Genomic DNA, 18,369 nt, shown 5'->3' with positions numbered 1-18,369 from the left:
TGTACACTTGACGGACCGCGACCGGTAGTTAATGTCCACACAGTGTACCCACAAGTCCCTAGGGTATGTTGGGGTTCTTATTTAGTTGGCACAGTCCAAGTATTAAGAATCTGAAGCTGCACAATTAATTTAGAAAACCTGTGCACAGACGTCTATTGTTTTAAGACACCCCACCAACAGGCTCCAAGTGGCCTACGCAGTGGTGGGTCAAACAGCCGAGGGCCCCAGAGCCCGGAGCGTAGGCTTGAGGGATTTGTATCAGATTTCTCCAGACAGGTTGTTGACGCCAAAAGGGGGACCCGAGACGCAGGAGGCTGACACAGCAGAGTTCGTCTGGCTGAAGGTCATCAGGACAAAGTGGATCAACCCCAGGCTCTCCGGCCCCGACCGAGTGACCCAGCGGATCTCTCATGCCGTCCGCATAGGAGGAAAGGGGGACAGCTCGTACCACGGGAGCCAGTGTGCGGCGGGAGAAACCACCTGCTAGGACCAGGGGACGACATCAGGACGGATCTGGGTCTCGTCATGGAGGTCGACACGGATGCTGTCATCAGCGGACTGGAGGAGAAGGACCTCGAGGACATCCATGCAGCAGACGATTTGGAAGCGGCTGGCAGTGGGCTGGGGGACTTGTCGAGGCAGCAGAGGAGTCTTCTTCTTTCTGATCAGTTCCACCCGTGAAGGGAAAGCCGCATCTCCCCCTCCCTATCAGCTGTCGTTGTGGGCTATTCCTTTGGGGGGGGGCGGGCAGGCGGGCTGATGATTCACCATCAGGAGACTGCTTCTTAGCACTCAGCTGCCCCCTCATGGTTCCTTCACTGCCATGGGAAGTGATGTTCTGTTCCTTCACGATTTCAAGTACTTTGGATCTCAGTTTCTGATGGATTTATACGATATTGGGGGACAGACACAGTAGATATGTTTCAAGTGCCATGTGTAAGTTGCACTCTTTTAAAAGAGTGCAAAAGGGGGATGGCAGCATCTGATATTTAAGAAGTGTGTTACATTTGAAATGGCAGAAAGTCTTGTTGCAATTTCCAGATATTAAAAGAGGTCCCTTGAGTTTCTCTGGTAATTATCAATAATAGCAGTTAAGTGAATACTGTTCAAACAATACTTGTGTTTGTGTTTTATATTGATTTCTCTGTTTTATCCTTTCATAAAGGTGAGGACTAAAATGGCTCTAAACAAGGGCTGTTTAGAGTAAACAGGGTTTTATTGCCCTGTGGGGGAGGTGTAGGCATGCAGGACAGGGTGCTAGGTGGGGGAAGAGTATATTCTGCTTAAGATCTCTAGCATGTCATGTTTCAGGGAAGTCTACATATCTTGAATAGTATATGTGTGGGTTTAATTACTTTGTGTTTTGTGTAACCAGAAGTTGGAGATATGAGAGATGAAATATTTGTGTTATCTTAAATATCCTTTAAGACACATCTGAGGTCTCTGGAATGTCGGGGGGTGTGTGTGTGTGGGTGTGTGTGTGTAGGCTGAGTAAACTCCACCCCTTCCTGTTTCTGTTGGTATTTGAGAGCCATGCATCTTTTTGTTCTCGCTCTCTTCTCGTGCCGCCCGGACCGGAAGGTCGTGGCAGCCCGTGAACAAGGGCCAGGAGTAGGCATATTCCTGACATTACGCATATGATATGATATGGCTTTGTATGGTAATGTATTGATTGTATTGCATTGTTATATTACCATTAAAGTAGATTATTGTTTTAATGGATACTTGTATGTTCTGGATTCCTTCCTGTATGATAACCAGCTTGTTAGGGACGCACGGAGATTTGGAAAGCGGACCAGTTGTCCCTCAAAATCTCTATCAGGTCTGAAAACACTGCATCTTTTTTTGTTATTTTGACCAGATAAGATAAGATAAGATAAGATAAGACTTTATTCATCCCGAAGGAAATTGTTGTGCCAGAGTAACAGTAACAGTAACAAAATACAACAAACACAATAAACACAGCAGAAAAAGAGCAATCAAACATCCACCGACAACATGAAACATAGAAACATAGATGTAATTTTATGCGAATAAATGCTCTAAATAATAATATTTGTATTAGGGAGAGATTTCGGTAGTAAATAGAATAAATCAAAAATGTAAATTTGACTTAAACACATACCTATAACTAGTAAATCCAGAGAAACTGATGATTTAGCAGTGGTAGCATTTTTTTGTAGAGCTGTATGTATTTGTACATATAAAGATACACTTTTATTTTACTTTATTTTTCAAAGCATTTCATTTTAAAATGTATTCATAATAATAAATCTATTTGGTAAAAGATGTTTTAATTTTAAGTGAAGAAATGTTGGTGATGAAAAAAGGTTAATTAAAAATGAGGTAAATGCTTAAATCCAAGCTGTTGAGTCTGTTGTCCTTTTTTATTTGAAGAAATCCCATTGACTCTACAGTTTGAATATGTGTCAAGAATAACGTATCAATTATGTCAGTATATTCAATTATTTAGAGGTGGCACAGTGGTTATTGTGTGCGGCCCATGAAAGTGATCTCCACTGCCTACACACTGGGTTCGAATCCCAAGCCCTCTGTAGCTTACAGGCAATGTCTTATCCTCTTCTTCCAACTTCACACTCTGGAATAATGGCACTCTGGTCAAAAACATCTTTTTACAAGAATTTGAAATATCTGCAAATTAAAAGTCCTTGTCAATTTTGGACTCTCAACTGGTACAGAAATCCTGTAAAACATTTGCAGGCCACACAATAGCAGCATCTTAGAGAGCTCATTCCTTTGTCATTGGTGAGAGATGTAGGGGCTCTTTGTGATTTCGACTGTTAACCAACAGAGAGCTGAAAAACTGTGTCCTGCTCCCTTTATTACAACCAGTCTAACATCAAGAATGCTTTTGTGTATGGTTAGAGACCTGTTCAATCTGGGTGGTTCACAAATAAGGTATTGTTCGGGTAGTGTGTGTGTAAAATGTCCAGTTATACCAGATGTCCTTATAAATAAGGTATTGTTATGGTAGTGTGTGTGTGTATAAAATGTCCAGTTATACCAGATGTCCTTATAACTAAGGTATTGTTAGGCTAGTGTGTGTGTGTGTATAAAATGCCCAGTTATACTAGATTTCCCCATAGCTTAGGTTTTGTTAGGTTTGTTTAAGAATTATAACCATTATCCTTTTTGAGCTCATCATAACAATGGCCTGTGTGTGTTTGTGTGTGTATAGGTGAACTCCAAATAGTGGTGCAGGAATGAGTCCTAAAACCAGGAAGTGAGTCAGCATTTCACCACTAACTTTTCCCACGTCTCAGAGCCAATGGGATTTCTCTATAGGAATTAGGGAAATATCTGGAAATAAGGTCTGTGGTTGAGACACATTTAAGAGACGGGTCACGTTTTGTTCTAGAACATTAAATCATCAGCAGTGACCCCACTGGTGATTTCTGAAGAGTGTTACCAAGTGGCTGAATAGGACTACAGAAGTTGTCGAGGCCGTTGTCCGTCATTACGCCGAACAAGTAAAACACACCTCTAAATTTGTTTGCCCCTGTTCTGCTTGAAAGCAAGTCCCTGCCTCCTGCAAACTGTTAATACAAACGCTTCAACTCGTTCCATTTAGAGTCTGTAGCTTTGAATATGGATCTTAAGTTGGCGAGACGTGGAAGCAGCGACCCTGCTGTAGTTCGTTTATAGCATAACGTTACTGCAACTCAATCAACTTAATATTCACTTGTCCAATAAAAAGACAGCATTTCTCAATATTTCACTTCTTTCCATGATCATTTTAGGCTGCGCAGGTTCTATCATATGTCGAAGTCTCTGTCAGAATAAAATCCTCTGTCACTTTTCAATGACAGCCGACTGGTAAAGAGAGTGTCAGAAATACCTGTATTGTCCATCGCAAAATCCCTGCATATGGTTATTAAAAACAGGTGTTTGTCATCAAAGCAACAAGAAAAAAGCTGCATATCTTGATGTTCAGGTCTCTGAACTCTGAGGTCTGTGAACATGAGAAAGTGGTCTGCTCTTTGTACCATTGCTCTCCTAAGTTAAACTTTTTTCTGTTCAACATGTCAAACAAACGGAAGTATTGGGCTACTTTTTCAATAACAAAATATTGCGCAACACATGTTTGAGGATAATGTCCAGTGAAACCATTATTGTCCTCATGAGTACAGGTTTTCTACAATTCTGTGTGTGTATATTGTCCAGATATACCATTGTGGTCCTCATAACTCAGGGACTTGCTTTGTGTATGGGTAATGTCCAGCTAATCCAGAGGGGATAAGTCATAATTGTGTCAGGAAACGCCCAGTCCCGCCCCCGTCCTCACAGTCCTGTAGAATTTCAGGTCTTCAGATCTCTACACTCTTTTACCAAAACTGAATTCTAAATAGCCAGAAATGTAGCTGAATTTTTTATGATCAGTTCAAGCACTCTGCTGTCTCTCTACGGCAAAGGGGATGGTGGGTCCCCATAAGTCAGTGTTTGAACTGGTACGAGGAAAAAGTCCTGACAAACAACCCATACCCGTGTGTGTGCGTGTGTGTGCGTGTGTGCGCGTGTGTGCGCGTGCGTGCGATTGTGTGTGTGTGCATTTTAATGATGTGCGTGTGTTAAAGTGCGTCAAATCTATTTTCAAACTGGACTCCAGCAGAGCATGCCTCCTTTTCAGTAAATATGGCTGACTTTGAGGCGATGAGGAAGTTCAAGCACCTTTCTGCTGATTCTCTGTCTGTTACTTTTCAGACAGGTTTTTAGAGAAATGGATCAGGACAAAAATAGAGAGAATCTTTGTTCCTGAAACTTTCAGAGTCTCTTTCCACAGAGGGAACACATGTTGATGTAGAAGAGACATGAAGAAGAGGGGACACATGTTGATGTAGAAGAGACATGAAGAAGAGGGGACCCATGTTGATGTAGAAGAGACATGAAGAAGAGGGGACACATGTTGATGTAGAAGAGACATGAAGAAGAGGGGACACATGTTAAAGAAGAAGAGACATGAAGAAGAGGGGACACATGTTGATGTGGAAGAGACATGAAGAAGAGGGGACACATGTTGATGTAGAAGAGACATGAAGAAGAGGGGTCACATGTTGATGTAGAAGAGACGTGAAGAAGAGGTGACACATGTTGATTTAGAAGAGACATGAAGAAGAGGGGACACATGTTGATGTAGAAGAGACATGAAGAAGTGGGGACACAATTTGATGTAGAAGAGACATGAAGAAGAGGGGACACATGTTGATGTAGAAGAGACATGAAGAAGAGGGGACACATGTTGATGTACTGTAGAAGAGACATGGAGAAGAGGGGACACATGTTGATGTAGAAGAGACATGAAGAAGAGGGGACACATGTTGATGTAGAAGAGACATGAAGAAGAGGGGACACATACTGATTTAGAAGAGACATGAAGAAGAGGGGACACATGTTAATGGAGAAGTGGATTTTGCATAATAGGTGACCTCTAAATGCATTTTTTTTCACAATTAGCGAATTCTACTTTTACTAAAAAAAAAGATCTGAGTACTTGTTCCATCTCTGTGGAAAAGTTTAGTTAAACACATTTGTTGCATGTTTGGATCCACAAGAAACAAAGGGTTAGGGTTAGGGTTAGGGTTTAGGGTTAGGGTTCCGTTCTCAGAAAAAGTCAAAATAAATCTGCAGAGATACAAAGAGGAACCAGCATGTTGTTAATATGCATTACAACATGCTCAGCTTCCTCTGTTGTGTTGCTGATGAAGAAGGCCTGCAGTTACCGTCACTCTGAATAACCAGACACAAGAAATGCATCAAACACAAAAGTTAGACGTTACACTTTTCCCCCTCTTTTTTATAACAACCAAAGACAAAAGAGATTTAAAAGCTAATCTCACATTAACTCCACATCCATCAGAGGAGAGGTGGATGAGGAAGTGACTTCATTATCACAGGAAGTAGATGCTGAGTTCTTGTTAAAGAAGCAGCCGGGGAGAGACTCTGGCAGTCGAGAGCCGGAGACCGAGAGAGAAGCACGATGTCTGGATTCAGAAGGATCGTGATGTCTTCATTCCTGATGCTGCTGCTCCACTTTCCAGGTGAGGACGCAGAGAACACACACTGTTTACGACTGTTAATGAAAGCTAGTGAGGGCGTCTCTCAATTGAAATCGATGTATCCTTGGGCGAGATGCTGAACCCCAAGTCGCTCCCAATGGGGAACCGTGTGTGAATGATACCTTCTGTCGTGGTGTTTTGATCCGTTTCTACATTTAATATCCACTTTCCTCTATCGGGGTGTGGGCTATGACGCGCCTCTCTTTGCTTCCTAACTAACTTTGCAGAGATCGTTGTAGCGTTGAATCACATCAGGTGTATCCTTTGATCCAGGCGACATACAAACATGAAGAAAAACTTCCTCGCTTCAAAGTAACTAAAAGTTCTCCGTATCAAAAAAGAACAAAAAGAACACGGTCAAAAGACTCTCCCACTTCCTGTCTAATCACACCCTCAGCTGTGAACCAACGTCATGCCGTATGTAGAGATATAGACATATAGACAAATAGACATGCACGTCATATCTGACAGCAAAGAAGTGAGTCTTAAACTAACATCTTTTAAAGCGTAGTGTGACTCACTAAAATAAATAGTTAAGAGTTTACTCTAAAGCCTTTTAGTAATAAGACAAACATTCAAACCAAAGCGCTTTGAGGGGGTGAGAGACTGGATGAAGCGCTTTATAAATATGAGTGAATGGGTGACTTGTTGTTTGTAAAGCGCTTTGAGGGGGTATAAATAAATACAGTCCATTTACCATTGACCAATTACATGAAATAAAACAGCTCTAATATCATTAACGGTACTTTACTACGTACTGTTCCTTTAACTGAGAGTGATGAGTTGTGTTTGTAACGTGGTGACTTTAATAATAATAATATATTTAATTTATATAGCGCTTCTCATCTGCCAAGACAAATCTCGAAGTGCTTCACAACAAGGGATACTGATACACTTTGAGAGATTAAACAAATAATTGTAATAATAAGAAATCAAAAAATAAAAAATAAAATAAAAAATAGAGTAGAGTACTTTAGTGAACTTTTGCTCACTAAAACCCACATAGCAATATTCTTTAAAGTGATCGTCACCCTCACTCTGAACGCTTCAGTTAGTGATGTGGATCTGTAATTAACTCTGGTTTTAATGAGTCGTTAAATGATTCATTAAACAGATCAACCAGAACTCTAACTCTTTACCTTTTCATATAATACATCATTATTCTGTCAGCATTTATCACGTCAATATTTCTTTCTGATTTTTCCCAACAGCTGCAGATGGGAAATATTCCATCCTCACTGTCAGAGCTGGAGATGAACTCACTTTGCCTTTTGAAAATTTGAAACATGATCAGGGTAAGTGTGAGAGAACTATCTGGACCTTCTATGACTTAGGAGGCTCATCAATGAAGCTGCTTGAAGACGGACAGATTCACAAAGAAGCCAAAGCTAAATCAGACAGACTGAGAGTTACAGAGAATTGTACTCTGGTTATAAAGAACGTCACAGAGGAGGATGCTGGTGTTTACCTCTGCAGATCAGACTCTGAGGTTCTTCTGCATGTTGTTTCCAGTGAGTATTTACATCATGATGTTTCAAACTGTCTCTATAGAGCAATATACTGAATCATTACAATAATAATGATTACAGTGATGAAGTTAATGTTACTCTTGTTGTCTTTCTCTCTCAATATCTCCATCTTCAGTGACTGGATATCAGGACAATTATGAGGTGACGTTACTCTGCTCTGTGTCGATATCTGTGGAGAGATATCGGTGTGAACACTCAGTGAAGTGGCTGCTTCAGGGTCGAGATGTGGACAAAGATCACATAGAGATAAAGACATCACAGTCACCCTGCTCTGCCTCTGTCACATTTCAGACTTCTTTCTTTAGTAACACCTACAGGTCTGAGTGTTTTACTTGTGCAGTAACTGATGGTGGCACAGGAGAAGTGCATCTGTTTCCCCTCAGCCCTCAGTCCTCAGGTGAGAACATGTTAAGCTGTTTAAAATCACTTCTAACAGTCTTGTTATTAGAATATACTGAAACAACACATTTCCAACATCTCACATTTATCAGGGATGTAATGAGTTTCTGAAATGTGAAGAGACGGATGGTTCTGATAAAAAAGAGAAGCTCTTAATTAAGCAACCAGGTTAGAATATAATGAGTGGTTTCAAATCACTTCTCACACATTTAATCACAGATAATGCTTTTTGGGGTTTGAGGTTTTGACGTCACTTCATTTTGTCATTTGGTTTATGCATAACACTTTTTTTGTTGTAACTACAGTTTTTTGCATGATGTTGTTTTATTCCTGAAGGTGATGCTACAACAACTGGAACACCTGGTCTCTTGAGGCTCATCCTGGTGTCTGTGGGGTTAGCAGCTCTCATCGTCACCGTGGTTACGGTCCACATCTGGACCAGAGCTAAAGGTGAGGGTTCATAGATTCAAGAGAAAAGACAAAGTAAACCGTGGAAGCTGAAGTCAACATGTTTGTCTTTTTGTTTTTTTCAGGGGGCGCAAAACGGATGAGAAAAAACCTGGTGAGTTTAAATATAAAATAATAGCTTGTAATATTTATTATTTTCATTGAACGGTGATTATAAGACAGGCAGAAGATTCGACAAAGGAGTAAAGTGTGCATGTTGTGTTGAAATGAAGTATCTCTGTGGGTCCCTTGAGCAAGGCACTAAAGCAGGGGTGGCAAACTAAATTTCATCGCGGGCCACATTAGCATTATGGTTGCACTCAAAGGACCGGTTGTAACTATATAAATATAAAATAATGTATTATATTACATTATTGCCGCTGCATTGGATTATTAAAACTTAATAACTTAATAATTAACTACGTCTGAAAAGCAGAAGTCTATGGCAAATAATTGCAAGTCTCTTCAGTGTGCATGTCACAAAACGAGATGCATTGTGGGACATGTAGTTTATGGGCAACCTGCTTCTGTAAAGTGGCATGAAACCGTATAATAAACGTTATATTTTATATATTATATTCTTTGCAAGCTCTTGCGGGATCAAATGAAGTCGCGGGCTGGATTTGGCTTTAGTTTGACACCGCTGCACTAAAGGAAGTACTGAGATATTGTACTTGTAAAAGTAGCAATACTACAATGTAAAAATACTCTAATATATAAATATGATTAATAATACAAATATAGCTACATTGAAAGTGCTGATTATGCAGAATGTAATAATATAATATGTGATTATAATAAGTGATGTTTTAATGTGTATCACTTCCATTTGCAATGAATGGTTTATTAAAATGACTTACATACTACTGGGTAGCTGAACTAGTTATATTTGTCATATAATCCATCATAGATGGAGATTTCTGCTCAATTTAAGAATGAAATACAAAATAAAAAAAGGAATATAAAAGATGTTAAAGCAAGAATGTGTAATAAAGATGAATGGATGTAGACGAGTAAAAAGTTCAACACGAAGCTCCAAAACAAGGAGCCGTTAAAGTGTAAAGTAGCATTAACTGATGATAGTCAAGTCAAGTCCTTCAAATGTACTGAAGTAGAAAACTGAGTAAATGTACTTCGTTACTTTCCAGCTCTGCTCTGTGTTTTTACCATGTCTCTGTTCCATGTTGACAGGAGCAGAATGATGAAGATGAGGTGAACGATGAAAACGATGGAGGGGCCTCTGCCTCTGTGTGACTGATCAACAACATCAACTCCCCTCAGAGTCCATGCTGTCAAACATCACCTCCTCATATGTTACAGGAGAAAACAGGAGAACCATGAGATCATTGGAACATTTCTGATGCCTGAGAGCACCTGAGCCCCACGAGAGCCCTTCAGAAACTCACCTCCATATGATAGGAAACACAGCTTATTATATTCATTCATTTCTGACTTAACGTCCTTTAAGTATGCTCTCACATTCCCACACATAGTTATACTGGATCTGATCTATAGTCTACAGTCTCTGTATATAACATCTCAATATTAGCAGTACTTGTACTCACACCTCATACCTTCACTTCTCACTGTAACTGCTGCACATGTTCAAACATACAAGTGTTGGGTTGAATTCAGAAACTACTAAATTGTAAAATGATCCATAACATGTTTTGTTAATTGTGTTCTCTAGGGAAAATAATTCACCCTAGTGTCGATTTAATAACTTTAATACATGCTTTTATCTCGTTTTTCAATTAATGATTCATAAAATGTCTTATAATTAGCATAGTGTGTACTTATACCTACAGTATATATACCTGTACTGCCTACTGTAACTGCTGCACATGCTCTATATATCTGATCAATGTTTTATACAATATATTTACTATACTCACTTTTTACTCTATGTGTATTCCTAAAGCTGAAATGCCTCCAGTATCTTAGCATGTTTTAATTAGCTTAAGTCCTAATGGAATATGTTTCTCCTTTTTTTACTACGGCTTTAATGAAATATAATCCAAATAAAAAGAGTACTTGTAATCAATGTTATAATGAGTTGTGTTTCTCTCTCTGTCTCCAACACACTGACAACACAACGCTCTGTTGGGTTTAACCCCTCTCTTTGCCCTGGCTCTCACTTTGTAAATAACATACGGTTTGTGTCAGAGCCAAGGAAGGTGTTGCACATTTAGTGGAGCTGTGGTGATATCCTGGGATCAGGTATGAGGCAAGAGAGAGAGTGAGACTGTTTGATTTGACTTACGTACTCTTCAGCGTTCTTGGAGAGTGTATCAGAGCGTCACAGAGGAAGCTCTAAGAATGGCACATCGAGAAGAGGCTAGAACACCTGGCTAGGTGGCTATAGACCTTTCAAATCCCCTGATCAACATCCTGTCAGCTTTCAGGTTGGTCCTCCGGTTCAGTCAGCGCTTCATCTGTTGAGCAGAACCCCATTTTGCCAGTTGTGTGATGTTGAATGACATGTGCGATTATTTGTGTGTTAGTGTGTGTGTTTCTTAAAGTGTGTGTATGTGTGTGTGTTAATACACTGCAGCTCGACAGCACCCCCCTCAGGTTTGTGTGTTTCATTTTTTTACGATCAAATGTTTTACTTTTGGTTTGTCACTGGAGGAAGATTTTATATTCTACTTTAAAAAGAAATCAAAACAGACCTTCCTGCTGTTGAGTTTTCATCAGTAACGTGGGTGCAGATCAACTTTGCTGCACAATCAACACTTTTATTTTAAATAAATGTTGCTTACATTTTATATTTTCACTTCAGTATGGTTTATTTGCAGGACTTTTAATAGTATTTTCTTTTATTGTAAAATCTGTTCTGTAATTATTCATCTTATTTATTTAGACCTGTTTGTCCTGCTGTATTTCCACTCCAGGCCTCTAGGGGGCGATACACTATTAAAGAACCTGACTGTACCTGTAATGCTCCTGAGTTTACAGATGCAGGGATACAAGATAAAAGACTGTATATTAAAAACACCTGATGCTGCAATTCCTCTTCATCACACCATGTGACCTCCTCCTCTTCTTCAGGTGAGTGATTATCTAAATGCTAAAGATGCAAGGCTTTACTGTAGATGCACATCATAACTAACTTAAGATATAATAAGTGATAAATAATTGAAATAAGTGAATGAAGTAGTGCATTCAAGTGAAATCATAAGGTAAAAAGCAGGAAACGATAAACAGCAGAAATACTGTTTACTTTAATAAATAAGTGCACTGTAAACACACACACACACACACACACACACACACACACACACACACACACACACACACACACACACACACACACACACACACACACACACACACACACACACACACACACACACACGTGTATACATCACTTCAGGGAACAATACATTTACTTACGTGCATTTCCTGGAGACTTATCCTAACCTTAACCATAACCAACACATGCCTAACCTTAACCCTAAACCTAACCAAGTCTTCACCCTAAAATGAATGATCCATTGTGTCCCCATAAGGGAGGCGAGTCCCCACACTTGACTGTGTAAACAGATGTTGGTCCCCACAAGTATAGCAATGCTAGTACACACACACACACACACCTTCCCGCAGCCACACGTAGTCACTGGAGCACCACATGTGGATTAATCCGCGGATATAAATAGTCCCCAGAATATTCCTGTTTATTTGATAAAAGCTACAGTGAGCATTATATGATGTGTCTGTGTTGTCTGTGTGCGTGTCTCTGCGCGTTTGTGTGCGTGTATGTGTATGTTGGTGTGTGTGTGTGTGTGTGTGTGTGTGTGTGTGTGTGTGTGTGTGTGTGTGTGTGTGTACATTCTAAAGCATGTGTTGACCAAGCTTCTGCTGCCCCCTGCTGGCAATATATATCCACAAAATGTCTCCCTCTCTCTCTCTCCCTATCTCCCTCTCTCTCCCTCTCTCTCTATCTCTCCCTCTCTCTCCCTCTCTCTCTCTCTCTCTCTCTCTCCCTCTCTCTCTCTCTCTCTCCTCTCCCTCTCTCTCTCTCTCTCCCTCTCCCTCTCTTTCCCTCCCCTCTCTCTGTCTCTCCGTCTCTCTCTCTCTCTCCCTCTCTCTCTCACTCTCCCTCTCACACAAGGTTCTTATGGGATCTTTGTGAAATAAACTGCTTTTTATTTATATTGTATTGAAGTAGTTTGTGATCCCCTCACTATGTTCAAATGTTAAAGATTTAAAATCAAAACAACCTGGAGAAAAAAAGCCTGATAATAAACACATTTACTACATTGGTCAAAAATGATATAATTAAACAACGGTTAACAAAAACCAAGCAAGAATTAATTTAAAAACAACATTTTGCCCAAATGCTCTAATTATTCAGAATACAGTAACTCTCCAACATGTCTGCCCCTTTTTCCCAACTCACCTCCAGAGGGACTCACATGTCTTCATAAAGCTGCTGCTGTACTCTCACTGTGCTCAAGTGAAGCCAAAAAGCAAAAACAAGGTTAATATAAATCTTATTAAACTCTGCTAGAAAAGCCCTTAAACTCCAAATCTTTGATCCACGCGATCCTGCTATTGATTTAAACTTACATCCGTTTCTTTCTTGCTTTGTTGACGGTGGCGTAGAGGAGGCTGGGATCAGCGGAGGAAGAGGAGGGAGCTCTCACAGTGCTGCTTCATCTTCATCATCATCATGAAGGTGAGCCTGCGGGGGAAGAAAAGCGATTAAGCATAAAGGAGTTCTGAAAGTCTTGATTGTACAGAAGTCTGTGAGAAAATAACCCGACGTCTCACTTGATTTATCTCCTCAATAAACATTTTCCTGCATATTTTATGTTCTCAATCTCTGCCCTCAAGTCTTCTTTAATACAGCACGATGTTCGGTGAGTTATGGTCACAGTTAGAGTAGGATATACCATAAAGTCACATCACCAGTGTAATCAATGAGACAGCTCACCCTGGCCTTCCTGCTGCTCTTCCTGGTGGAGCTGACGGAGGCGTAGGAAACTCCACCTTCATGGTCAGCCTGCACAAATAAAATGTGTTATTATTGAAAGAAAAATATTGCCAAAATACAATAATAAATACAGCCTTTAATTCACTTTGTCTTTTCTGTCTATAACCTTTTGACGTTGGTGATGCACAACTTCCTACCTACTTTAAAGGTCACCTATCATGCTGTGTGTAGGCAATAGCATCGGTCTCAGAAATATAGAAATATATTAAAAACATGTCTATGAAGTGTCTGGAAAAGGAACCAGAGCAGGAAGTAAAGGGACCTGGAATGAGACAAGGTGAGTACAACATAAAACAGGAAGTGGAACATAAACTAAACTAACATGACAAAACATAGCATAATTGACGGGACACAACAGTACCCCCCCTTCTAGGGCCGACTCCTGACGGCCCAGGCTGCTCAGGGTGACGATCATAGAAGTCACTGATGAGTGTCTTGTCCACAATGAACGTTGAGGAGACCCACAAACGTTCCTCAGTGCCGTAACCCTCCCAATCAACCAAGAATTGTCGTCCTCGGCCCCGTTTGCGGACCGCCAGAAGTCTCTTGACTGTGTACACCGGACCACCTTCAATGATCCGGGGTGGTGGAGGGGGCTTGGAGGCGGGAACCAGAGTGCTCTCTCGAACTGGCTTGAGTTTGCTCACGTGAAACGTGGGATGGACCCTCAAAGATCTGGGGAGTTTGAGGCGCACAGAGACAGGGTTAATGACTCTTGAAATTGGGAAAGGACCCACAAACCTCGGTGCCAACTTCTTGGAGTGAACGTGTAGGGGTAGATCCTTGGTGGAGAGCCAGACTTTCTGGCCCGCCCTGTAGAGGGGAGCCGCACGCCGGTGGCGATCCGCCGCTGACTTCATCCGGGTCGAGGTCCGGAGTAGCGCCTGCCGAGCACCGGCCCAAACCCGCCGACAGCGTCGGACCATGGCATGCGCGGATGGAACCTTGACTTCTTCCTCATTAGCAGGGAAGAGAGGAGGCTGGTACCCATTAGCACACTGGAAAGGGGAAAGACCCGTGGCAGCCGAGGGGAGAGTGTTGTGGGCATACTCTATCCAGGTAAGGTGATCGCTCCAAGTGGTCTGCTTCTGGGACACGAGGCACCTGAGGCATGTTTCGAGGTCTTGGTTCAGGCGCTCTGTCTGACCGTTGGACTGCGGGTGGTAACCGGAAGATAAGCTGACGGTGGCGCCGAGGAGCTGGCAAAACTCCTTCCAGAAGTTGGAAATTAACTGTGGTCCTCTGTCGGAAACTATGTCACTGGGGAAACCATGGATTCTGAACACGTGAGTTAACATGACCTCTGCCGTCTTCTTGGCAGAGGGAAGTTTGAGCAGAGGAATGAAATGTGCCATCTTTGAGAAACGGTCTACCACCGTCAGGACGGTAGTGTTACCTTTGGAGGGCGGTAGTCCAGTCACAAAATCCATGGAGATGTGCGACCATGGTCGCTGAGGCACTGGGAGGGGCTGGAGAAGACCCATCTGGGCCCGGGATGAGGTCTTATTCCGGGTACACACTGGACAGGCCGCCACGTACTCGGAGACCTCTTTTTTCATGGCCGGCCACCAGAACCGCTGCTTTATGGCAAACATTGTTCGTCGGATGCCGGGATGGCATGTGAACTTGGACGTGTGAGCCCAGTGGATTACCTGAGAGCGTAAAGACACAGGGACAAACAAGCGGTTGCCTGGACACTCGCTGGGTGCCGGGCTCACAACATTCGCCTGCTTCACATCTGTTTCTATCTGCCATGTTAGCGACCCAACCACACAGTTCAGTGGAAGGATTGATACTGGTTCCTTGGCATTATGTTCAGGCTCAAAGAGACGAGACAGTGTACCGGTGTGTTGTGTACCGGGCCGAAAAGACAATATGAAGTTAAATCTGCTGAAGAACAGAGTCCACCGGGCCTGACGTGAATTTAGTCGCTTGGCTTTCCTAACATATTCTAAATTCTTGTGGTCAGTCCAAACAAGAAATGGTTGCTCCGCCCCTTCTAGCCAGTGTCTCCACTCCTCCAAAGCTGCTTTGACAGCTAGTAACTCCTTGTTCCCCACATCATAATTTTTTTCAGCTGAGGTCAACTTACGCGATAGATAGGCACAGGGGTGCATCCTGTTATCCTCGGAGGATCTCTGGGACAACACAGCCCCGATGCCCTTGTTGGATACGTCAACCTCAACCACAAACTGTCTCTGGGGATCCGGAACAGTGAGTACAGGTGCCGTGGTGAATCTCTTCTTGAGGCATTGGAAGGTGGACTCGGCCTGGGAGGTCCACTGAAAGGAGACTTTAGAGGAGGTGAGAGCATGCAAAGCTGCGGCTACAGAACTGAAGTTGCGTATAAACTTCCGATAAAAGTTGGCAAACCCCAGGAATTGCTGAACCTTTTTGCTGCTATCAAGAGTGGGCCAGTTGGCCACCGCACTGACCTTGGATGGATCCATCTGCACCTGATTAGCGGTGACAATATAGCCCAGAAAGGAGACAGTGGTTGCATGGAAGTCGCACTTTTCAGCTTTCACATACAACTGATTCTCAAGAAGCTTCTGGAGAACTTGGCGGACATGCATGACATGAGACTGACTATCTGGGGAGAAAATCAAAATATCATCCAGATATACGAAAACAGAAACATTCAAATACTCTCTCAAAATGTCATTTACCATGGCCTGAAATACAGCAGGAGCATTACATAGTCCAAAAGGCATGACCCGATATTCATAATGTCCGCTTGGGGTGTTGAACCCCGTTTTCCACTCGTCTCCCTCTCTAATCCTGACGAGGTGGTAAGCATTCCTAAGATCGAGTTTGGTAAAAACTTTAGCTGTTTGAAGCAGTTCAAATGCTGAAGACATCAGCGGGAGTGGGTGGCGGTTCTTAACAGTTATTTTGTTCAATGGGCTGTAGTCAATGCATGGCCTGAGCGACCCATCCTTCTTACTCACAAAGAAGAATCCTGCACCAGCAGGTGACGAAGAGGGACGGATTATCCCCGTTTTCAACGAGGAGGAGATGTAATCGTCCATGGCCGCACGCTCCGGTCCCGAGATGGAGTATAAGCGCCCCCTAGGGATGGGTGCGCCAGGCAGCAGGTCGATGGCACAGTCAAAAGGACGATGAGGGGGCAGTGACAGAGCTTTGGTTTTATTAAAAACCTCCTTAAGGTCATGGTAGCATGAGGGGACCTTGGAAAGGTCAGGAAAATCTGAGCTTCTAACCGAAACTGCAACGGTTTGTGGGATTCTACAGGACTGTTCACAATTCCCTCCCCATCCCTTAATTTGTCCTGAACCCCAATCAATCTGTGGGTTATGTGTCTTTAGCCAAGGAAACCCCAAAATCAGTGGATGTTGTGCTGAATTGAATAGATGAAACTGCATTATCTCTACATGATTATTATCAATTGTTACTTGAATGGGTTCCGTACAATCAGTTACTTTACACATTAGTCTGCCATCTAGGGCGCTGGCATTGACAGGATGCTTGAGAGGGACAGTCTTAATATTAAGGCGTTTAGCTAAATCCCAGTCTATGAGGCTTTCATCAGCCCCAGAGTCAATTAGCGCCCCCAGAGTATGTGTCTGACTGTTAGCTGTGACTTTAACCTGGGTGAGTGTGCGAGGAGGATAGTTAGAGGAAATCTTGCTCACCAACGCCCTCCTCATGGTTGGTGAGCAAGCCCTTTTCCCAGGCATGTTGCCTGCTGGTGACCCGTGGTGTCCCTCTGGAGAAATCCTTGTTCTCCCGAGCTGCATTGGCTCCTCCGGTGCCTGTGATGGCGCTGTCACTGCTGGGCCTGATGAAGAGTGAAACAAGGGATCCCATGAAGGCTGCTTATCCAGAGAGCGCCCCTGGTGGCTTGGATGTCTTGTTGCAGTTCGGCGCCGTTCTCTCTCTCTTTCTCTGAGGCGGTTATCAACTCGGATAGACATGGAAATCAGCGATTTCAGGTCTTGTGGTAGTTCTAGTGGAGCCAGGTGGTCTTTGATGGTTTCAGATAGTCCATTCCGGAAGGCATCTATTAATGCTGGGGTGTTCCAGCCACTGTCTATGGCTATGGTACGGAACTCTATGGCATAATCTAACACTGGCCGTGGGTGCTGTTTGAGCTGCATGAGTACACGGGTGGCCTCAGCGGCAGGTGAAGTAAGATCAAAAATCCTGCTCATAGTGTCTTTGAATTCTGTGAAAGATCCACATATACTGGAGTCTCTTGACCACTCCGCAGTGGCCCATGCGGCAGCTCTGCCAGTTAAATGGGAGACCATAAATGCTACTTTAGCCTCATCTGACACAAACGCGGCTGGGTTAAGTTTGTAGTGCAGGTCACACTGGACTAGGAAGGTTCTGCAGTTGCCAGATTCACCTGAATATTTCTCTGGCGATGCCAACCGCAGTGGGACAGGAGAGAAACTGACCTCGGCCTGATTAGCAGCAGGATTAGCATCAGGTGGCGTAGCAGAAATCGGAGCTGTAGCAGTTGCCTCTAGATGAATGAGGACTCTGTGGAGCTGTTCTGCCAGCTGGTTCACCTGCGACGTGACAGAGGTTTGGAAATCCTCCTGGCGATCTGAAAGGTCCTTCACTCCATGGCTAATGGTTTTTAGCTGCCCCTGGTGCTGATAGATGATGTTTCCCTGTGCAGACAGGGCAGTCTGGAGCGTCTTGGGGTCGGCTGAGTCCATATTGGTCGGTTTGTTCTGTTAGGAACCTTGACTCAATAGCTTGGAGGACTCAAATGCACGACCCAGAGACAAAAAGGTTTTTGAAGAAAAAATAGTCTTTACTTGCAAATAAACAAAATCACTCTTTTAGAGGAATGAACAAACTGACAAAACGTAAAGCGCTCTCGTGGATGGTAAAAGGCAAAACACTGGCTTTCATTAAACAATGGCTTAGATCTTACTTCTTGGAG

General features: G+C 42.8%; 1 protein-coding gene across 1 annotated transcript; it reads left to right on the top strand.

Moving 5' to 3' along the window:
* The first annotated feature begins 5,783 nt into the window (after positions 1 to 5,783).
* Positions 5,784 to 10,501, top strand: LOC117443455 (uncharacterized). The gene is made up of 6 exons (XM_034079439.2): positions 5,784 to 6,056; positions 7,286 to 7,585; positions 7,719 to 8,000; positions 8,339 to 8,452; positions 8,536 to 8,564; positions 9,641 to 10,501. Exons 1-6 carry the CDS (start codon positions 5,996 to 5,998, stop codon positions 9,701 to 9,703), a joined length of 849 nt encoding a protein of 282 aa, XP_033935330.1. The 5' UTR covers positions 5,784 to 5,995; the 3' UTR covers positions 9,704 to 10,501.
* Positions 10,502 to 18,369: the final 7,868 nt, after the last annotated feature.

The sequence above is a fragment of the Pseudochaenichthys georgianus genome, unplaced genomic scaffold (assembly GCF_902827115.2).
Source record: "Pseudochaenichthys georgianus unplaced genomic scaffold, fPseGeo1.2 scaffold_617_arrow_ctg1, whole genome shotgun sequence".
Taxonomy (NCBI): domain Eukaryota; kingdom Metazoa; phylum Chordata; class Actinopteri; order Perciformes; family Channichthyidae; genus Pseudochaenichthys; species Pseudochaenichthys georgianus.
This window is presented reverse-complemented; position numbering and strand designations above follow the sequence as displayed.